Below are 23835 nucleotides of genomic sequence, written 5' to 3' on the forward strand. Positions count from 1 at the left end.
TTATTACTTTGTATCCCTTTGTTATTTGTATTTCCGTTGATACTAGTGTATCAGCGATATATCATTGTTTAGGTAGGTTAACATGATGTTACACTGGTAGAAGGTGTGATACCGGTCCATCTCAAATGTCTATACCCCATGTTTATAAGTTACCGGTACATATATATATAATATCTCATGTTATTAGTATGAACTTGTGTGCAAATTTCAAAATCCCAATGATTATTTGAAACTTCTCTGTAAATTTCTTTGAACATGTGTACCATATATGTCAATATCACGAAATATTTATTTAAAACCCCCTAATTTTGTGTATATCTGTATAAACGTGTGTATTATTTATACCCTTACTTATAGACTGACTGTGTTACCGGTTATGTAAATGTGTATGATATACCATGTATACCCATGTCAGTTTTACAATGTTTTAGTGGTGCATATATAGGTTTATGTTATAGTGCGTCGCTGATGAACCCATCATCTGTCAATGTGATATTCTTCCTTCTCTCTCTTTCTGTCTGTCTCTCTATCCCTGTCACCTGTTGTGTGTCCTCATCACTTTCATTTTCTCATCATCACTGACACTAAGCTGTACCAAAACATACAGAAATGACATAAATAAAACAGTCAAGACAATTTCTCGTTTCTTGTCTTTTATCTACAAAAGGTTTGAAAGTATACTAAAAGTATGGAATCAGACTGGTTTACAGATGTTTTGAAAAAAATTAATGAAGTTTTGTTTTCCTGGACAGTCCTTAATATATTGTAAATTATTTGTGGAATGAACACTACAGAATAAACAGCTGTCCGCTGACTTATAGAATCCTCCAAACTGAAGTACACCAGATATGGCAAATGGTTTACCTTAAGCTTGAGACTCATAACATTGACCTTGAGAGCCAAGTCTTTGCCATTAATTACTCTGTGGTTTTGTCTCCCAGGTGAGTTACATTGTACCCCACATAATGATGATACATAGTACACCCATTAATTTCAATGATTTATAAAATACTCCAAACTGAAGTATGTTGGATATGGCAAATAGTATACCTTAAACTTGAGTTATTATAAAATCGACCTTGAGAGACAAATCTCTGAAAGGGCAGACCAATACAACCCTACATCTTGTGATGATAAATGATGATGCATAAGTACACCATTTACTTTAATTTAGTAAGAGTTTAATTTCAGGAAATAGTAATGCATTTCATTGGCAGTAGGCATTGTCCAGTTGATCTTGGGCCAAGGTTGCCAACGTTGGTAGTGAGAATTGTCCAGGTGACCTAGGACCAAGGCTGCCAACAGTGATTGTGAGCATTGTCCAGTTGACCTAGGACCAAGGCTGCCAGCATTCCCAGTGAGCATGGTCCAGTTGGCCTAGGGCCAAGGCTGCCAACATTGGCATTGAGCATAGTCCAGTTGACCTAGGGCCAAGGCTGCCAACATTGGCATTGAACATAGTCCAGGTGGCCTAGGGCCAAGGCTGCCAACATTGGTAGTGATCATGGTCCAGTTGGACTAGGGCCAAGGCTGCCAACATTGGCATTGAGCATTGTCCAGGTGACCTAGGACCAAGGCTGCCACCATTGATATTGAGCATTGTTCAGTTGACCTAGAACCAAGGCTGCCAACGTTGAAAGTGAGCATTGTTCAGTTGACCTAGGAACCTAGGACCAAGGCTGCCAACATTAGTAGTTATCATGGTCCAGTTGACCCAAAAACAAGGCTGCCAACATTGATAGTGAGCATTGTCGAGTTGACCTAGGATCAAGGCTGCCAACATTGATGGTGAGTATAGTCAAGTTGACCAAGGGCCAAGGCTGCCAACATTGGCATTGAGCATTGTCCAGGTGACCTAGGACCAAGGCTGCCACCATTGATATTGAGCATTGTTCAGTTGACCTAGAACCAAGGCTGCCAAAGTTGAAAGTGAGCATTGTCCAGTTGACCTAGGACCAAGGCTGCCAACATTAGTAGTTATCATGGTCCAGTTGACCCAAGAACAAGGCTGCCAACATTGATAGTGAGCATTGTCCAGTTGACCTAGGACCAAGGCTGCCAACATTTGTGGTGAGTGTAGTCCAGTTGACCAAGGGCCAAGGCTGCCAACATTGGCATTGAGCATAGTCGAGTTCGCCAAGGGCCAAGGCTGCCAACATTGGCAGTAAGCATGGTCCAGTTGGCCTAGGGCCAAGGCTGCCATCATTGGCAGTGAGTATGGTCCAGTTGGCCTAGGGCCAAGGCTGCTAACGTTGGTAGTAAGCATTGTCCAGGTGACCTAGGACCAAGGCTGCCACCATTGATATTGAGCATTGTTCAGTTGACCTAGTAACAAGGCTGCCAACGTTGGTAGTGAGTATAGTCCAGTTGACCTAGGACCAAGGCTGCCAACATTGATTGTGAGTATAGTCCAGTTGGCCTAGGGCTAAGGCTGCCAACATTGGCATTGAGCATAGTCCAGTTGGCCTCGGGCCAAGGCTGCCAACATTGGAAGTGATCATGGTCCAGTTGACCTAGGGCCAAGGCTGCCAACATTGCCATTGAGCATTGTCCAGGTGACCTAGGACCAAGGCTGCCCACATTGGCAGTGAGCATGGTCCAGTTGGCCTAGGACCAAGGCTGCCAACATTGATATTGAGCATTGTTCAGTTGACCTAGTAACAAGGCTGCCAACGTTGGTAGTGAGTATAGTCCAGTTGACCTAGGACCAAGGCTGCCAACATTGATGGTGAGTATAGTCCAGTTGACCAAGGGCCAAGGCTGCCAACATTGGCATTGAGCCTTGTCCAGTTTGTCTAGGGCCAACGCAGCCAACCTATGCAATAAGCATTGTCCAGTTGACCTAGGGCCAAGGTTGCCAACATTGGCATTGAACTTGGTCCACTTGGCCTAGGGTCAAAGCAGACAACATTGGCAGTGATCATGGTCCAGTTGACCTAGGGCCAAGGCTGCCCACATTGGCAGTGAGCATGAGCCAGTTGGCCTAGGGCCAAGGCTGCCAACGCTGGCAGTGACCATTGTCCAGTCGACCTAGGACCAAGGCTGCCAACATTGACATTGAGCAGTCCAGTTGACCTAGGGCCAGGGCTGCCAACATTGGCAGTGAGCATGGTACAGTTGATCTATGGCCAAGGCTACCAACATTGGCGGTGAGCATTGTCCAGTTGACCTTGGGCCAAGGACCTAGGGCCAAGGCTGCCCACATTGGCAGTGAGCATGAGCCCAACGCAGCCAACCTATGCAATGAGCATTGTCCAGTTGACCTAGGGCCAAGGCTGCCAACATTGGCATTGAACTTGGTCCACTTGGCCTAGGGTCAAGGCAGCCAACATTGGCAGTGATCATGGTCCAGTTGGCCTAGGACCAAGGCTGCCAACATGGGCAGTGAGCATTGTTCAGTCGACCTTGAGACAGGAATGCCTACAGTGTATTGAGCCCTGTTCACTCACCCTGGACTCCATGCTTCTAACATTGGCAGTGACTGATCGACTGGAGCAAAGTCAACAAAACGTAGTTGTGAACTAAGGTAGCAATCACTGCAGTGAACTAAGTTGGCCTGGGGCCAAAACTACATTCAACCTTCACTGTCGATTGAAGCCAAGACTCCCATTGGTTGTGAGGTGCTGTCTAGTGGACCTGGATCCAAAGCTACTTCCATAGGCATTGCATCTGCAATGTCGATTGAAGCAAAGACTCACATAAGTAGTGAACGCTATCGAGAGGACCTGGAGCTAAAGCTTCTTCCATAGGCATTGCACATGCAATTTCAATTGAAGACAAGACTCACATTGGTATTGAGCGCTGTCGAGAGGACCTGGAGCCAAAGCTTTTTTCCATAGGCATTGAACCTGTCCTGTCGATTAAGGCCAAGACTCACATTGGTAGTGAGGGCTGTCAACTGTACCCTGAGTCTAATCTACTTCCATAAACATTGCACCTGCACTGTCGATTGAAGCCAAGACTCAGATTGGTAGTGAGTGCTGTCGAGTGGACCTGGAGCAAAAGCTACTTCCATAGACATTGCACCTGCACTGTCGAATACGGCCAAGACTCACATTGGTAGTGAGGGCTGTAAGTGGACCTGGAGCAAAATCTTCTTCCATAGGCGTTGAATCTGTCCTGTCGATTCAAGTCAATGATCACATTGGTAGAGAGCGCCTGTCAAGAGGACCTGGAGTCACGGCTACTTTAATCGGCATTCTGTAGTCGACTAGCAGTTCGTTACGAGCCGAGGCAAACGTTGGCAGAGAGCAGTGTCTAGGCAATGCTTCATATATGTGTATGAAGTGAAAACCTAGAGAAAACAGAAACATATAATGTGTTTCACGATTGTGACATTGTCTTAGAGTCAGGAAAGCAGCACTAGTAGCTGATTATACGACCTTTTGGCAATTCACGAGCAAGCGGCAGATATTAGATAAAGCCTTTCTAACAGTTCATTTAGTATGTATAAAAGACTTGAATGGACTTAACAGATTTGGCCTGGTTAAACAAAACTCATTTTTGTTTTATATGGGGGCAGGCCCCTAATCACTGCTACTCGTTGGATATTCAGCAGAGTTTCAAAAGTCCTGCTTCAGTCACTCAGAATAAGAGAAAGTTGTACGTTTCTTTGTAAAACTCTTACACCTAGAAATGTGAAGATGAAAGGAAAAAAAAGGCATTCAGTTTTGAAAGTTTATTTTCTGCTTATTCGGATGCGATGTTTTCTGGGTCCTTCACTGGCGGGTATCTGGACAGGATCAGGTTGGGCACTGTAAAACAACATTGAGCCGTTACTAGTGACCTGCCGTGTCTGCTTTTTAGCGCATTTTACTGAAGTTTAATTTTGTCTTAGAGATGTCCGCTAGCTTTAGGTCATAATAGATCTTCTTTTCCGAAAGATTTTCAAAGAAAGAAACACGTAAAACTTATAGACGTTGTGTCTTTTGCTAACGTTAACACCTGGATAATTCTTAATACGAGCTAATGCAGTCTAACTTGCATAAGGGGGGAACTATGACGTAGACAGTTTAAACTGAAACCGAATTGTGGGATCCTGGGGTAGAGGACCGACAGAAGACAGATTCAGATGTGTTCAACTTTCACGAACTTTCAGAGGCAGACTTACCAATACCAACAGCCGGGCCGCCGGAAGGGGTGTGGCTGAACCGGGACGCTTTCTGGCCCTGAATCTCGGGGAAGCGACTTGGGTTACGGTAGCTAACTCGCGAGGTTGTGGTCTCGGTGTACACCACGGCGGGAGCCTTTCCTGTGTGAAATATTAACACACTATCATGATGTCACAATTTCGTGTCGAATTACCGCAACAACAACAAAAACATCACTTCAAAGTTTCTTCCAGGAAAAATTGACATCTATTTGGTCATTGTTTTTTTTATGTCTCACTGACATAATGGGGTGATTTCGACTATACTTTACTCTACAGACAACGGGGAAACTTTGATATTTAAAAAACCTTTTGTATCCTTTACTGTATTTTCTAGGGAAGGGGACAAAATTGATATGTAAGTGCACCCATTGCAACATTTAGAAACTTAATCTTTTATATATCTTTTCTGCACCATTTTACGGCACTCTGCACACGTACACAATAACGTTTTTCTACAGTACTTGGCATTGTTCGACATATGTTGGTGAATTGTGATATCATTAAACCAACAAAATATAGTGACGCGGGGACACGGTAGAAAATGTATCAATCGGTTATGTAACAACAGAGACAGTATCAAAAAATATTTGGAAAATGTAAACATTCGGAAAGATAAGGATCTCGACTATTTCAATTTGAGCAACATGTCTATATTGTACACAGATGCGACAGAAACATCCTAGATTCTTAAGGAGCCCCACATCTGTTACCTCATACAATCAGTCAATGGGACAGAACAGCTTTTTTATTATGTCCCCGTAACTTTAGGGGACCGATGGGCCATTAAGGCTGAACACACCAGCTATACGTGCACCGTGTCGTTAAACATACCCATTTCGTTGACGTGACGTATGAGAGGTCCACAGCTGAAGTTCACCCATCCTGGAACAGATTTGGTTAACATTGATCAGTCAAGTACAGTGTTTTGATACTTCATAACACAATGTTTAGTTATGAAACATGGACTGGCGGTCTGGTTGTATGACAACCCTGCGCTCAGTCCTAAAATTGAATAAATCATTATTTTCTTAAATGAAAAAAGGTTAAGGAAACAGGCAAACCCGTCTGTATCGCCTTGACTGTAGTGACGATACTTACGTAAGTGGTCTACCATGGCAGGTATCCTCTTACTGATCTTGTTCAGGTCTGGATGCCATATACCGTAAGCCTATAAAAAAATAAACATTTATAGTAAATAATATAAAACTTCAATCTAAATTATTAAGGTGACAGTACCCAAATCGAATCACCAAACCATCATTATATTAAGTCATTGAAAAATCTGAGGAGGAATTATATCCATTTATGGTTGTATCAAAGGAAGAATATCGACGGGTGTTCTAGCACCCGGGGCTCACTTATGAACTTAAAAACTAATAATCTGTAGACAAAAAATGGTGCATGGCTATCTATTCTAAGATTATTTCATTGTTATGACAGATTTGATGACACATTTATTGATTTAGTATACTTGTCTTTTTTTGCAAAAAGTGATCCAATTTGGGTACTGATCCGATTTGGGTACTGCCTCCTTAAATGCAAAAATCGTGGCAATGAAGCATGGCATGGGACCATTGAAGTTGGTAAATTTGGATCCGGGAACCGAAAAGATAGCGGACAGATATCATTTTGGATGATTTTTTTTACAACAGCTATTTAAATGGTTAAGTTACACGATGACGCTACCGTACCTAGGATTAGTAGAATCCATCACTGATGTGAGGTATGGATAAGGTAATTCAAACCCGAGGGATAAAATATTGAGCAGGAGGCCCGAGACTTTGCCTAGCACCGCATCCCAAAGACAGGCATACCTAGCACCGCATCTCAAACACAGGCATACCTAGTACCGCATCAAAAAGGCAGGCAAATTAAGCACCGTATCACAAAGGCTGACATATTTAATACCGCATCTCAAAGACAGGTATACCTAGCACCGCATCCCAAAGGCAGGCAAATTAAGCACCGTATCACAAAGGCTGACATATTTAGTAACGCATCACAAAGACAGGCATACCTAGCGCCGCATCTCAAAGACAACGCATCCCAAACTCATGCATACCTAGCACCGCATCCCAAACACAGGCATACCTAGTACCGCATAGAACAGACAGGCAAATTAAGCCCGTATCACAAAGGCTGGCATATTTAGCACCGCATCACAAAGACATGCTTACCTAGCGCCGCATCACAAAGGAATGCCTAGCAGCGCATCACAAAGACAGGCATACATAACACCACATCACAAAGACATGCTTACCTAGCACCGCATCACAAAGAAGGAATACCTAGCAGCGAATCACAAAGAAGGAATACCTAACACCGCATCACAAAGACAGCCATACCTAGCAACGCATCACAAAGAAGGAATACCTAGCACCGCATCACAAAGACAGGCATACCTAGCAGCGCATCACAAAGAAGGAATACCTAGCACCGCATCACAAAAACAGGCATACCTAGCACCGCATCACAAAGACAGGCCTACCAAGCACCGCATATGAATTCCAACTGAACAAAGGCAAATCCAACATGAAGCTCGCATTTTCCTCGGTCCAGTTGGCATTCATATTGCCCATGAATGTCAGCTGAAAGCAGTTCAATGCTTCATTGTAAACGAAAAGATAGCGCGAGTATATGTCGAAGTGTTGCAGCAATAGGAGGCAGGGAACCAGGCACCCTGTAAGTGTTTCCTGTACCAAATATAGTACCCATGGATATCGTCAACTGTTAAATCGAGGCTAGTCTTGTGGTAGCCACTCCAGTCATGGATGTTACTGAAATTGCGTTATTGGGAGTCGGGTCATGATGACAACCGTAACATTACTTTGTGTATATTGAAGTCTCTCCGACTGGGAACCCTGAATATGTTATTTACTAGTCATCGGCACATCTATCGAGACGATGAACACGCTTTTAATTAGCTATGTAAACTTCCGGACATAAACATAGGATGGTGGACTGTTACTTTCTCTCCCACCCCTCAATAAACAAGATACAAGTATCTCATGTTGAATACCAATGTGGAGTAACTATTTCATAATGGAAAATGTGGCAACAATACTCGAGAAATAAAACTCCTGAAAATTACTAACACTACAGGTTAGCAAGAAATAGAGCAACAATAGCACACAGGAAAGGAGTTAGGGAGTATGAGGGAAAAGTGGCAAAAGATCTAAAGGCCAACCCGAAAAACTTTTGGAAATATGTCAGATCAAAATCAAGAGTGAAGGAAAACATACCAAGTCTAGAAACGGATGGAGGCAACTTGGAAGTAGATCAATGTGCGAAAGCAAAAATACTAAACTCCTTCTTTAGTAGTGTTTTTACAGAGGAAGACACCGGGGAAATTCCAGAAATAGAAAATCTAATCAATGTAGAAGATACAGCTTTCAATAAATCGGCAAAACTAGATGGAGCAAAATCACCGGGACCAGGCCAGCTACATCCAAACATTCTTACAGAATTGAAATGTGTCATCAGTATGCCTTTATCTATTATCTTTAATAAATTTATACAAGAATAGTACTTACCAAAGTCTTGGAGAAAGGCAAACATTACACATATTTACAAAAATTGGAAATAAAAGGCTAGCCAAAAACTATAGACCAGTTAGCTTAACAAGTGAAGTAGTTAAAATACTGGAATCCATTCTAAAGGACCACAGTATGGAACATCTTACAGGAAACAACATAATTAGCAAATACACAGTTTGGGATTCATAAAAGGAAAATCTATCGCCATTCAACTACTAGAAGTTCTATATGACGTCACAGACGAATTAGACATTTGGATTTCCAAAAGGTATTCGACAGTGTGCCTCATACCAGACCTCTAAAAAAAGGTGAAAAGCATTGGTATCGGAGGATATCTACTTCATTGGATATGTTCATATTTGACGGATAGAAAACAAAGGATCAGCCTCAAACTGGGTCAACGTCAAAACTGGTGTCCCTCAGGGAAGTGTCCTCGGTCCGGTTTTATTTTTAATATACATAAATGACCTACCAGGAATAGTATCGACAACTATAAAACTTTTGCGGATGACAGCAAAATCTATGGAAGAAGCAATACACAGAATGAGACTAGTAGCATCCAAAAAGACCTGAATAATTTGTGGGAATGGTCTAGAAAACGGCAGTTGAAATTCAACGCAGAAAAATGATAAACATTACCTTTAGGATCCGATAATCCAGGAGTAAATTATACAATGAAAGAAGGAAACCTGGATAAGGAATTAGAAAATATCAAACAAGAAAAAGATCTTGGCGTCATATTTGACAATTCATTTAAATTCAGTGTACATACAGCGGAATGTGTAAGAAAAGGCAAACAGGATGACAGGGCTAATAAGCAAATGTTTCTGCCATTATATAAAGCTTTGATAAGACCACAGCTTGAGTATGCCGGTTACAGTAGGAATCCAATGCTCTTATAGGATATACAAGCCATAGAAGGGGTACAAAGACGTGCAACAAAACTGGGGAATGGGCTGAAAGAAAAAACATACAGAGAAAGGCTATTGATTCTTCGTCTTCCAACATTGGAGTACAGAAGGAAAAGGAGTGATGTTATCCAAATGTATCTATATAGGCTAATGACTAACAAAGACAATCTTAGCCTAGAATCGGAAAATGATAAAACCATCAAAAGAGACCAGAACAAGGGGCCACAATAAGATATAAGAAAAACAACGTGTAAGACTGAACATCAGGAAACATTTCTTTTCTATCCGAGTTATAGATGACTGGAATAGCTTGCCAGGAAGTGGCTTTATATCTACTTTGAACCATCATTGGAAGGATCTTGAAGCAAATCCAACCCAAGTTGTTTCTAAGTCACTCAGGAACTGTATATATTGTACATAAACTAATGTTGACTACAACAGGCACTTATGAGGTGCATCATATAGAACATGAAATCAAGAATAAATAAATCTCGAGTAAAAGAAATTAAGGAGCTCCATAGGATCATGGAGACAAAAATCAAGGAGGTCCAGAAGCTTATAGCTTAATACAGACTGGTGAACTGATAACTGATATAACTGATCTAGGTGGTCCCAGGTTCTTAATCTTGACTAGGGAGTGCATGGAACAAACGTTTGTAGATGGGGCAATTAGGAATATCGGGAACCGTAAATATGTTATACAGACAGGGATGTCAAAAACCAGAATATGACCGAGGACAGAAAGATTAAGTGGGGATACAGGTTACCAAAAAGATAGGAATACGCGGATAAAGAAAGGGACGCTGAGAATAACTAAGTTACGAATAGGATAGGGAGACCAGTTACCACACAGAATCTATCGGATACCACTGTCACAGATACCTAAATTTTGGATATTGAAACTATTTATAAAGTTCTGGTATAAACCCTTCAGTAATGTCATGGGGATATCGAAACTAAGAATTATGTCGCCGTGTGTTTCTTCTTGAAGTTATAGAGGAAAATGACTCAACTCACCGGCTTTTCCTGACTAATGAGCTGGTATCTCAGGCCCGGGGGATGGGGGTTGGCCACGCGTGTGGGAGACGGTATCCTGGGAAAGAACCGAGGTTTAGTGTTTTCGAAGCCTCTACCGTAATCAGACAGCGTTGTGGTGCGCGGTTTCCCCGTTCGCTTCGTGAAGACGTTTGCCATTCTCTACCAGCAATGGGTCCAAGACTATCAATGAACTATATCTTGTCTCCCAAGACTTCTGACTCTTTAGACCAAACCCAGCTCAGAAATACGTATTAGCTCATAGCAAGCGCATTATATCACTTCAGATATGCATGCATATATCGAGGTAACCATGTTATGACGTCAAAGTATTGTGACGTCATTAACAATATCACATTAAGTGGTATTGTGACGTTACAATTCAGGGCCCGTCTGCAGGACAGTTTTCATGCTCAAACTCAGACTTTGTACTGAAGTCCATTTCTTACTCTGCTGATAAATCATTATCCCACCTTTCACAGGTATGTCTCCCGTTTTAGCCGAGAGAGATTCTATTAATGACACATCACATTTTTATATGATTTTTACGAATTTGGGAGAGACTAGAAGCAAAAAAAGGGTTCAATCAGCCATAATTGACATTTTGACCGTGTCGCGCGATTTATATGAGTTTCAATTATTTGGGTCTGAGCACAGAATCCATGCTTGAGATAACGGTTTCGTGAATACGGGCCCTGGTGTATTTACTTGGCGAATCTCTCTTACTGAACTTAAACAACGCGACAAAAACTAAGTAATAGTCTCTGAAAATCGTGAATAGCTTATTTCCACTTATTATATTTTCGTTAACGAAACACTGCAATCAAGAGTTTAACATTTTAGCAAAACTGCACGAGAAAAGCTGAATGGACTGTAGTTAGTCTGTATTAATTAAAAAATAACCATTTATTTTTACCAATTAAAAAGAGGATTTTGTCATTGGTGACTTATAAATGGAGAGTTAAGTACTTGCCCTGTGGTAGCGCTGTTCTGCACCACGCGTGTATTGGTGATATATACACACTGTAGGTACAGGTATATCTCATACTGGTATAATACAGGTATATCTATTTTGGCGTTTGTAATTAGCTGTTCTTTATAGATTAAGAAACGGCAATCTTTACAGTCAATACGGGTCACGGTGAGAGTCGTCGATGGGTGTCCGGGCTTGAAAGTTTTATTGGGCACTTTACCAGTAGCTAGGGAATTAAATTCTAAATCGCGCATGCGTGTTGTGTTACGTTGCCACATGGTATTAGTCGATCCCCAGGTTTTACCCGATAAATCGTTCGTGGAGTTTTCCACCTTAACCTGTTTGATTCACCTGAACCAGGTAAGCTGTCATTATTTTCATTATTTTTAAATACTCATTTATGACTATTGAAAATGGTACTGGGCATATGCATGCAAAAACCATTCATGTTCTCGTGATTAAATATTGCAGGTGGTATTTAATAGCCGTCAACTTTCGCCCTGCCCCTATACAACATCTCGAAACTTCGGGAGTAGTTTGTTTACGTTCAGTCATTGGTTTGGAACAATTGTAACGTGCCAAGTATACAATTACGTTGCTGTTTCGTGTCGATACCGACACATACATTATACTTATGTTATACTTTCGGCATAGACTCATATTTCATGTTGTATATACGTCTCTGACATTATATATAGGTATTATACATGTCTGATATTCTATGTAAAACATTACGAAGACTTTGTAATAACGTCTGATAAAAATATACTACTAAGCGTTTTCTTACAATAACTATGAATTCCCACGTTTTATTTTCGTATAGAATTAAATCAAGACATGCCATTCATATTTAACCACGTACAAAGTGGGCAACACATTAACACTATTACACTTCAACAGATATAGTACGGATATAATCTTATCAACCAGTGTGTCGATACAGATCACCGATCACTCGTAGATAATATATACGTGTACCCCACTTAACGTATTTCGGTAGATAGTTAAAGTACAGGTGTCGTTCTATAATGTTGGGGACGGAATTAGGGGGAGGGGTGGGGGTGGGGGTCTGGTTGGTGTGATATAATCGTTGTTACACGAATAGGTGAAATAAAAAATATGTATGTTTATTGATTTCAAATGTTGTTTTCTTTAAAATGTCATGGGGGAGGGTCACACATTACCATTCGGTGCGAATACGCTAACGAAGTTCAATGAATTGCTATATTTCTCGAACCTTACATTGTATATAGCTGTAATATCTACCCCTCAACTTCCACGCTGTACAGAAGGGTTCGAGGAGATGGGGATACGTTGCCCCTTCACTAGATGGGATAGATAGGAGGATACACCCATCAAATAGCTAGACGGTTGGGTGTGTGCATACGTTGCCAAAAGACTTAGAAAAGTATCCAGTTATCACGGTAAACGGTCCTCTGTAAAGTTATAGTTTAAGACAGTTAGAATAGCGTAGAGGGGACCCAACATTTACTGTAAGGACATGCTACTTCTATACAGTATAGACGGGTAAAACACATCCTCGATACTCCAGGGGTTACGCTTTACATGTCATAGCAAAATGTAAGGCTCAGTGTGCGCCAACTTGATGACGAGACTAAAAGACTAGTTCGATCCCTTGATATACATCAAAAGAATCTCGCGGTCACGTAACGGTAAAAATTGACAGACTTTGAAGTCGGGCGTCTCTCCTTTGTAATCTGCAAAGGACAGGTATCAGCCTAGCGATTGGTCAGTATTTTTCCCCCCCCCGAGACCAATCAAAAAATTATTTTCGTGCCTTCAATTTTGCCATGACATATTCCAGGGGTGCAGAGAGCGAAAGTGAGCGTACCCCTGGATATCGAGGATGGGTAAAACAAAACAATACACATATCACATGTACAATCGTCAACATAACTTATCTGAGGTCAGAGTTGTCCGCTTATTTTCCAAACAAACTTTGTCTAAAAGCAGAAGCTCAATAAACCGTTAGGAATGTGTGTGTATGTGGACCAGTGTGATACACACCTTACTCGAACCGTATATCTTCTATAGTAAATCACCAAAGTATATAGGTATTACATGTTTTACCAGTGATATAATAATAATGACAATGATCTTCTCTAACTGGAGTGTGTAGGTACGAAATCTCCATCCGAGGGTTACGATTCTTCAACGTCCAAAAATACCCGTAGAATTAAAGTATTCATCTACAAAATCTTGTCTTCGACAATACCGCCCATCTATGATATGACGTCATCTGATTGCAGGAGTGAAGTTACGTCATTTAATTATAATATAATTATAATATTAATTCGAGGTTTTTATATACCGCTTTATCACAACCTAGTTCGTAGGTCGTCTCAAAGCGGTTCACAAATCATTATCCGTGGTTATAGGGCCTTTGCAACCACCCAATACCTTTCTCAACTCCCTGGGGAGCATACAGCCGGAGCTGCCATTTCGGCGCTAACAGTTAGCATTCAACAATTCTAGCACTGCCCAACCACGGACTCATTTACAGCTGAGTAAAGTATCTTGCTCAAAAATACAACATAGTGCCGTGACACGAACACGCAACCCTTCGGCCACGAGCCCGACGGCCTACCACTAGACTACCGTGCCTCCATAAATTTGCTATCAATAACACGTCATAATTGTTTTACTCGTATCTCGGATATTTGTGAACTTCTCAATCGTGTAATCTTCAGTACTGCTTTTCACGTTTAAACATCAGAAAACACGAGTTAGTATATAGCAATCACTTGAGTGGGTGTGTGGTTTAGGTCGGACGGTTAATGGGAGGTGGTTATAACAGTTAAACAGTTAACGATACTACATATTACAACCTGTGGCGGATTTGAGAGTTAAGTGGTGGTAGATCTGACAAGGCTACGCCCTATAGGATCGATATGATACCAAATATCAGAGGCATTCCGGAATCCATCGTCTCCGCCTTCGTCCCACCAGGACAAATATTGATCTATAAATTGGCACCTGGATAAGATTTCGTAAGGCCATCCCCAGTCATACGAACACAGTTTCTCTATCTATAATATTTACTGTACAAATCCAATCCAACATGATTAAACAGGGTATATGTACTTATCTTCCTTATTATTTGAATAGTATATGCTTTCGTTAAGTTTTGTGTATTATGGGGACACTTCAAGTGGGCTTCTGTTATTGATAACGAACTGATAGTTTAGGTCGGCTGTAATCGATTTCCCGGTGTCGAGGTCACATTAAATACTAGCAATAGATATATCAAATGTTATCTGTCTGCTTTAATTGAAATACCATTGATTCTCAATTAATGCCCCGTGTACGTTGGAATGAGTAACTACGATGTATCAATAACAATCAGCAGTAAATATTACCGATATATATCATTTAAAACGAGGAGTAAATACAACCGTTAAATCACTTATGATCAGGAGTTAATACATAGTTATCCCCCATTACAAACAGCAATCTCACATATGCGACCTTCAAACATTTGGTATGACCTTAGTGTCATTAGTCCAACAAATGAAATAGCCCTTCATCCCAACACACGTATTTTGAAGCCCAAATATCGCTTAAATATCTGAACTCATTTGCCCCTTTCTGACCTTGAAAAAGGGTCAAGGTTGACTAATTTGAACAAAGTAGGTATCTCGTCAACCCTACAAGCCAAATATAGTTCCATACCTTATGATTCTCTAGGAGGAGCTATTTGACTTGTTTACATGGTTGACCCCTGTAACATAAAAAGCGGGCCAATGTCAATATCTTTACTCTTGGCCTTATGAATCGTTTAAAAGCAGCACTAACAAAGTAAAAAGTTCATTACTTATATGAAATATAAAAGTTTTGATATATTATCCATACTCTCCTATGTTGATATTTGACCCTTGGTTATGGATTCTTTGATGACGACAGGAATATGTCATGGACAAATTGGAAAGGTCATTACTCTTGGTCATACAAAGGATAAAACGTCGACGCTGGCATTTTCTTAATTGGAAAAAAATAGATCGATTTTACCATATTAGCATTTATTTTTAATCCGTGTGCTTTTATGGCCACGGGTATATGAGATTAACGAATCAAAAAGTATATGACTAAGTAATGGGTCGACAGTTGCATTAATGAAGAAGATTTAAATAGAATATTGAATAGCAAACTATTGAAAGGCCCGAACATGGTATTCAAAACGGTCTGTGACCTTAGCTTTAAACGTATGGTAATGAAACCTCATCGAAATCCTGATTAGGATAGACTCTTTTTGTGCAGTGTAAATTGAATAATGTTTGCGATTTTAATGTTTTACTTTCAGTTTACTTCATGACGAGAATCTTAACTTGATCTTTGTCCTAATGACAAGTCAAGGCTTGGTCCAACATAATTATCCCTGTATAAGAACAGTACAAGGAACCGCTTTTTAGCTTTGACGACAGGATATTCCTGTAAGTTTTTCATCATCCTCATCATCATCATCATCATCATCATCATATCATCATCTTCCTGGACAAGAGCTGACCCTAAGGGGTGTGCTGCCAGCGACATGGTGCACATGTCTCGAACCGCCAGTTAAAAAATTAAAAGCAGTGAGACATTTAAAGTGACTCACTATATGACAGCTATGAGCTGTGTTGCATTAAAACTGTGGTATCCGGCAATGTAGGTTCAGTGGTGTCTGCCTGAAAGGTCCTCTGGTCGTTATGAGGTCTGGAAGGATACTTGGAATTTGGTTCCAGGTTATGATGGTTCGTGGAAGAAAGGAGTTCGGGTAGATGCCAGTCTTGACCGGGATTTGATTCAAGGTCGCTGGCGGCTCCATGGGTCCTTGCATCTGCCGGCCTGATCTTATGGCTGAACTCCACGTCCACAATGTTGTTGATGATCTTGTGTAACAACGTTGCCCTGGTCATGGCCCTCCTTACTGCCAGAGGTTCCCATCTGAAATGTCACAGTATGGCCGTCATGCTACCTTCATCTCGGAGTAGTTCTGTGTAGTAAAGTTTGCAGCCCGCTCCATCATCTCGATATATTTGGCTTGATCGGTGTCCCATACTGCTCCAGTGAATTCCATTATGGGACGGACTAGAGTATTTGAACATCAAATTGACTGACGAAAGAAACTTGCAAGTTAAAACAAATGTATATCATCGTTCATAAACACAAAAACTTAGTTGCTTCAGTTTGTGTTTATGCTTCCCTAACGCGACACGAAAGCACAGAGTCTCAGCCCTAAATATATTTTATTGGTGACATTGTCAGCCGTGTACTGGGTGATCCTGGCCCCCACGTCAGAAGAGAGACGTACCGGATGGTACTGTTTCGTTTGATAGACTGAGCTTCTATTGCATAATAAGGCTAGTTCAATTGAGGGTATGTGAGGATGTCTATAGATGTATAATATTTATCCACGTCACAAGGTTTATATACAACAACGTCCTTTAGAATATAAGCTACCAGACGCCGCTTTTCTCAGGTATGGTGGGCGGATAGGGCCAAACTACAAATCTCGGGATCTCACTCCCTCGACATAAAGTCTAAAACGCGAAAAACACGACGGCAAAGCAGCAAAAATAGGACTGCGAGGGAGCATATCCATATGACTGTGAATAGATACAAGGCATACAAACAAACCATGGCCAGGTGAACAAACGGGCGCATAGCCAACAAAAAATCGGTGATCACTTTCGCGGAGTCACTTTAATGGCAGATGACATGGCGATTTTACATGTCAACCAGGTTAAACGGCCCTGAAATAGGCAAATAACAATAGAATACGACCATTACATTCAGTGTGAACATTTAAAGATTCCAGGGACAATAGGTTTATAGTACCGACCCGTATATGGAGGTCGCGTATATCCAGCTTTAATGTCATGTATAGACACTTTAGTCTCTATTTTGAGTGTAAGGAACGACAACTCGGGGTAGAGCTGGGTGGTTAAGTTTATACTTTGATTGTCTATCGAGCGAATGTTGTGTCGACCGCAACATTTTGGTCGATTCCGTCAAAAGCGTTTCGAAACCAATTTTGCAATAGAATATGTCGTGTGAGGGATTCTGCGCGATACTTTGAACGCGAAATGATTTTATTCTGAGACCGACTTTATTTACCAACACACGATGCATTAAAGTTAATAATACGCGGTTTAGGTGGTTAACGAACTTACAAATTTATCTGATTATATGGTTGTGTTTCCCTGTGAACTTACTTACAAACTTATCTGAGTATATGGTTGTGTTACCCTGTGAACTTACTTACAAACTTATCTGATTATATGGTTGTGTTTCCCTGTGAACTTACTTATAAACTTATCCGATTCTATGGTTGTGTTTCCCTGTGAACTTTGGACACAATGCCTGCTTCTTCTTGGACACAGGACCGATTAAAGCACGATCGCATAAAAGAATTCGGAGTGAACGATTTAAGTACTAACCGTATTCGTTGTATTGCCAAGTCTGAGGTCAATGGTACAGCTCTGGTCAAACCGTTACTCAAACTTCACACGTGAAAATCTTACCTTTTACAACAGGACGTGTTTATAACACCTTTTCGCTTCGGTTACATGCGGGGCTGGGATGCCCATTACAGTTCCGGTACAAACCTTTATAATCCCATGACAAAATCACAGAGTCATATCGAGAGCCAATCTGATTAAAATCATATGTTACATGGCTTCGCTAACTTCGTACTACACCTGAACAGATGTTCAGGCGGAGCCATGTAAAAGATGATTTTAATCAGATTGGTCGAGAGCGTGCATCATATAAAGCATCGAACTATGTTGATATGGCATTTACAGTTTACATGAATGCCATGTGAATTTGGTAGGGTAATATAGTGGCAACACCATACAGTAGTGTATATATTAGTATAACTTGATGCGTAACATGGAAACTGAAACAACAAAGGGAGACAATTTAAGCATCTGTGTTCGTGTCTGACTGACGATATACGGCACCAAATTGCCTTGCCGATAAAATACCAGCGATTGCCATAACGACTACGTCACCGACACTTTATAGAAAAAGATTTATACATATATAATTGTTCCACAGTCATGTCGATTTGAATGGTGTATCTTATATGTTTACCGGTGCAGTGTTCGAGTCAGCTGTACTTTCTCGGCTAAGTGATTTGGTGTCATAGATCGTGAGGTTGAATTACGGACAGGGCACAAGCGGAAAAGTCTTCCTTTGTAATTTATGTTTCTGTGATTGTGGTGTAACATTTATATATATCTATGTTTCAGAGCCATGTCGAAAGTGTATACCGTTCTCGGAGTGGACACCGCCGTTGGAGCAGCAGTAGCTTTCTATCTTTCCAAGAAGGCAAAGGTGAAGGGTGTTCCCCTTGGCAACCCGAGAGGAAAAGGAGAGGTGGACCCGCCCCCGGGCGTGGAAATAATTCGCTGCGACCCCCAAAACGTCCGGAGTGTGGAACATGCATTGAACGGATCTGATGGATGTTTTATATTCACAATGTCGGACTTTAGAAACGACCCCAGCTTCATGGTGAATGAGTTAACGTACGGACGGACAATTGCGGAAGCGTGTAAACGGTCGCGTGTGCCTCACGCGATTTTCTGCACTGAGCCACACACAACCGATATCCAGGGGATCGGCGCACGCCACATGGTCGCTAAGGCTGAGATTGAGCAGTGTATTTGTGTACACGACGTCCCTCTCACCCTCCTGATGCTGCCCCGGAGATACGAGGATATCATTGACTATTTGGCACCTGAAAAAGTCGGACAGGACTTCTTGTTCGGTACGTCAATTACACGCAACAATTAAGACACCTGTTCATGTTAGGGGGTGACAAGTATCGTTTGAGGCGACCCATGTGGTCTCTTTCTTCTTGTGATGTTCTTTGATGACCTCGGCCTCTAAAAGTTTTCCGCTCTTCCGATACGGATGATACAATTATCGTAACGGTCAACCAATCCAATACGTTATCGAGAACCTTAGATTTTCTCATAGTGTATTCCAAGTGTTGCAGAGAAATATATGTATATTGAATTGTGTCCTATTGTTTATGAACATTGAAGAAACCTAAAATGATCCGTTGCACCAAATGCAACCGCTATAGGCTTTGTGTTGTCATTTCTACGTTTGCACACCTGTATACCGTTTAGTGATAATTGCATCCCCAGGGACATGTCACATATAAACCGCCGTCACGCTATATATAAAGTAGTACTGTGGTGTCTATCCATATGTATCCTAAGATATCTATAGCATGTTACATGTCCCTGTAATTGCATTCATAGATAGTCAAATACTTACTTGTAATGTCAATGCAAGTTTGAATCAATAAAATATCTTGAACAGTCCAATATTAAAACGTCGCGTCCGCAGAAACATACTGCACGTAAGTCATAATTTATAACTCTAAAACATTGTTCTTGGATAAAGCTTAATTAGTAAAGTACTGGTCTGATTCAACATTTCAGAACTGCCAATGGACACAGAGACCCCTCTGAGTATGATCGGCGCTGAGGACTTGGGGCCAGTGGTGGAGCACATCTTCAATAACAGGGACCATTTCACTGATGTACGGGCCAACCCCGGTCCTATCAGTCTGTGTGGTAGTAAGGTGGCCCGCCAAACCTTCGCTCAGTGCCTGTCCTACAACTTACGACCTCTCCAGTTCTTTGACAAACCAGTAAGTTCAATCTTCAATTAACTTTTGGCATCCCCGTACCACTGCCTTAACTGTCAATAGGCATTAGAAGCATTGTTCTTGCATGACTTCAGCTTTGATAAATAATATCTGAAAATAAACTGGATTCGAACCCTGGACCTCAGATCATTATACTGTCACCCTAACAACTGAGCTACCTGGTAAGAACAGTCCTGGTCAGGAATAAGTGTTTTTTGTCAGTTCGAATTCCAACTTTACTACCTTAATTCTTGAGTTGCTATTTTTTCTGACTTCTCAAGCTTCAACAGGTCATTTACCGTCATTACATGCCAAGTTTTTGTGTTCTATCAAGACAACTAAAACCAAACTTGGTCACAAGCCGGGATCTGTCCTTTCTTTTCTCTCTTACCTATACTACTTTACCTTTCGGCGGTGTCTGTATAGGTCCTTAGCTGGTGTTATGTTCCGGCCTGGGGACAAACTCATTGCCTTCCTGATGAATTTATTTTGCTGTTCTCGTGTAGATGATATACAACAAATGACTTTTAGAGAGGCATAAATAAATTTTGATTAATCTACAAATGCATTATTTTTAATTTTAGATGACCCACACAATGTACCGTGACGCTAATTCCAAACGGCCTTGGCGGGAGGACTACGCAAATATGTTTTTGTTCCTGATGCGCACACGTTGGGACCATAAGTACAGCACCGAACGCACGCGCAAATTCAACCCCGACACAAAATACTTTGAGGAATGGGTACAAGCAAATGCCCAGGCCCTTTACACTGCCTACACAGAGGTAAAACCGGAGGACAGGCTGCGCTGGTGGTTCAACAAGATGTACAGCCGTTCCTAGCTCACGAGGCCAACAGTGACGACGAGGAACGTCTTTATGTTAGGTTTAAAACTAGTAGTATATGTTCATGCAGTGACTATCTGAAACTTATATTTATACGGAGGATGGTTGGAGAATAATACCAACCTATATACATGTGTAGTGACTTCCTGCGAAAAAGGCATTAATGGGATGTGAGCCTGCAAACGAGTTTGTTTGATGGTAACAAGTAAAGGAGGAGATCAAGACCTGTCAGGCCAAATGTGGTAACTCAATTAAGCATAACTTAACGAGGTCAAAAAGTGGTAGTAAAATGTGATGGCTGCATTGAACAAAACTGGAGGAGGACAGCAGTGATACGTAGGAGACACAGAACTGAGTTAGGTCATCAGTGTTATGGTGTAATGAAATATTGTACTTTTTTGTAAACAGCATCATGTACAAAAAACTCTGTCACAAATAGATTTAATAAGTCCTTGATGTATCCTAGTTACTGTTAAGCACTGTTGTAGATCCGTTATTATGTCATCCAAACTGGGATTCATCAGGTAAAATTTCTTGAATTATGAAGAAATTGATTGATGCCATTACTGTTTATCAAAATCCGAAATTATATATTAATTTATTATAACTATGTGATTGAAACTAGAAACATAGGCATTTGTCGTGGGAAGTAGGTACATGGTGTTTATGTATACTGGGAGTGATGGGATACGGTAAATGTACTCTAAATTAACACGTGGTGAACTGTTATAATTGCCCCCATTAACATTGTACATGTATGTGTCATCATTTACTGTGCAGTACATTCTGATTAATACATGTAACACTCTAATCATTTGTCAGGGAAAAAGTGGAATCATGCAAAATCTGACATCAAAAATATTCTCCTACCATTCAGAGAATTATCGCCAGTTCAACCTGTTCAACCTGTTCAAGACCCTTCTTGCACTCCCTAGGGTATGATTTCTTTGTCACCCCTAGGGTATGATTTCTTTGTCACCCCAAGGGTATGGTTTCTTTGTCATCCCTAGGGTATGATTTTTTGTCACCCCTAGGGTATGATTTCTTTGTCACCCCAGGGTGTGATTTCTCTGTCATCCCAGGGAATGATTTCTTTGTCATCCCTAGGGTATGATTTCTTTGTCACCCCAGGGTATGATTTCTTTGTCACCCCTAGAGTATGATTTCTTTGTCTCCCCAAGGGTATGGTTTTCTGTCACCCCCTAGGTAATTATTTCTTTGTAACCCTTGGGTATGGTTTTCTGTCAACCCCTAGGGTATGATTTCTGTGTCAACCCTCATTCCAGCACCAATAAAATCACTTCTTGGGTTGGAGATTTGCCTGACTATGAAGGTCGGGGGGGATCTATTGATCAAATATTTTTCAGCTGACAAAACAGTTTTGCAGAAAAGAGTGATTAAAATAATGGTAAAACAGTTATGCTCCTACTTGTCAATGTGATCATTTTGTAACTTTCAACCATAAAGGTAATTCCGTCCAAGTTTTTGTATTTCCATTTTCAGTAGTGCATGGTCATATTCAAGACATTTCATGCCATTTATGTACTTCTATTTAATGAATATTTTGTTAAGGAATAAAAATATAATCATACATATCTGTTTTGCTTTGTAATATGAAATTGATGTATGGTGCTAAATATATTCAGGAGAGATGTAAACTGTTGACTTCTCTATCTACAAATACATATTTGACCTATTTTTCTACAGATTTAGATAGTTGGGTGTTAGGATGGATGAAAAGAAAATCTTTTCATCAATTTTATTCTGGTCATGGAACTGATTTTGGAAGAAAAAAAAAAGAACAAAAAACACTGTTGTAAAATACAAAACTTTAATTTTCTATAAAATAAAATGTAATTTGAGATAAGTACTGGCCTGGAACTGGCCAACTGGTTACAGATCTGACTGGTCTGGTACTTGTTACAGATCTAAATGGCTTGGTACTGGTAACAGATCTAACAGGCCTGGTACTGGTCACATATCTAACTGACCTGGGATTGGTTACAGATCTAACTGGCCTGGTATTGGTTACAGATCTAACTGGCCTGGTACTGGTTACAGATCTAACTGGCTTGGTACTGGTTACAGATCTAACTGGCCTGGTACTGGTTACAGTTCTAACTTGCCTGGTACTTGTTACAGATCTAACTGGCCTGGTACTGGTGACAGATCTATCTGGCCTGTTACTGGTTACAGATCTAACTGGCCTGGTATTGGTTACATATCTAACTGGCTTGGTACTGGTCACAGATCTAACTGGCCTGGTACTGGTTACATATCTAACTGGCCTGGTACTGGTTACAGATCTAACTGGCCTATACAAGTTACATTTAAACTGAAAAAAATAAATCTTTTATACATTTACAAAGTAATGGAAACAATAAAACAACAAATAAACTGGAAGAACATTGGAAAAAACTATGAAAAAAATAATTCAGCTAAAAACTTAATCAACATAAACAGCATCTGATACAAACCCTAAAGTGAAAAGGGTAAAAAGTATTGTCCTTACACAGGAAAGTGATAAGATATGGACATGGGACAGGCATAGTTATCATCCTTACATATGGACATGGGAAAGGGATATTCATCACCCTTACATATGGACATGGGAAAGGGATATTCACCACCCTTACACATAGACATGGGACAGTGATATCCACCACCCTTACATATGGACATGGGACAGTGATATTCACCACCCTTACACATGGA

General features: G+C 40.8%; 2 protein-coding genes across 2 annotated transcripts; one reads left to right on the forward strand and one right to left on the reverse strand.

Annotated features, from left to right (window-relative positions):
- Window positions 1-4662: 4662 nt before the first annotated feature.
- Window positions 4663-10965, reverse strand: LOC110449869. The gene is made up of 5 exons (XM_021497009.1): window positions 10617-10965; window positions 6251-6320; window positions 5984-6034; window positions 5111-5251; window positions 4663-4754 (listed from the first exon to the last, which is right to left on the reverse strand). Exons 1-5 carry the CDS (start codon window positions 10791-10793, stop codon window positions 4690-4692), a joined length of 504 nt encoding a protein of 167 aa, XP_021352684.1. The 5' UTR covers window positions 10794-10965; the 3' UTR covers window positions 4663-4689.
- Window positions 10966-11851: 886 nt separating this feature from the next.
- On the forward strand, window positions 11852-21622 carry LOC110449857. The gene is made up of 4 exons (XM_021496990.1): window positions 11852-11967; window positions 18864-19381; window positions 20067-20278; window positions 20860-21622. Exons 2-4 carry the CDS (start codon window positions 18868-18870, stop codon window positions 21115-21117), a joined length of 984 nt encoding a protein of 327 aa, XP_021352665.1. The 5' UTR covers window positions 11852-11967; window positions 18864-18867; the 3' UTR covers window positions 21118-21622.
- The last annotated feature ends 2213 nt before the right edge of the window (window positions 21623-23835 follow it).

The sequence above is a fragment of the Mizuhopecten yessoensis genome, unplaced genomic scaffold (genome assembly GCF_002113885.1).
Source record: "Mizuhopecten yessoensis strain PY_sf001 unplaced genomic scaffold, ASM211388v2 scaffold4835, whole genome shotgun sequence".
NCBI classification, from domain to species: Eukaryota; Metazoa; Mollusca; class Bivalvia; order Pectinida; family Pectinidae; genus Mizuhopecten; species Mizuhopecten yessoensis.

Excerpts from the sequence above, each read along its gene's own strand:
- LOC110449857 (XM_021496990.1), top strand. The coding sequence starts at position 18,868 with ATGTCGAAAGTGTATACCGTTCTCGGAGTGGACACCGCCGTTGGAGCA. Across the intron at positions 19,382-20,066 it reads CGGACAGGACTTCTTGTTCG|AACTGCCAATGGACACAGAG; the intron begins GTACGTCAATTA and ends TCAACATTTCAG. Across the intron at positions 20,279-20,859 it reads TCCAGTTCTTTGACAAACCA|ATGACCCACACAATGTACCG; the intron begins GTAAGTTCAATC and ends TTTTAATTTTAG.
- LOC110449869 (XM_021497009.1), bottom strand. The coding sequence starts at position 10,793 with ATGGCAAACGTCTTCACGAAGCGAACGGGGAAACCGCGCACCACAACG. Across the intron at positions 6,035-6,250 it reads TGCCATGGTAGACCACTTAC|GATGGGTGAACTTCAGCTGT; the intron begins GTAAGTATCGTC and ends AATCTGTTCCAG. Across the intron at positions 4,755-5,110 it reads CGGCCCGGCTGTTGGTATTG|TGCCCAACCTGATCCTGTCC; the intron begins GTAAGTCTGCCT and ends GTTGTTTTACAG.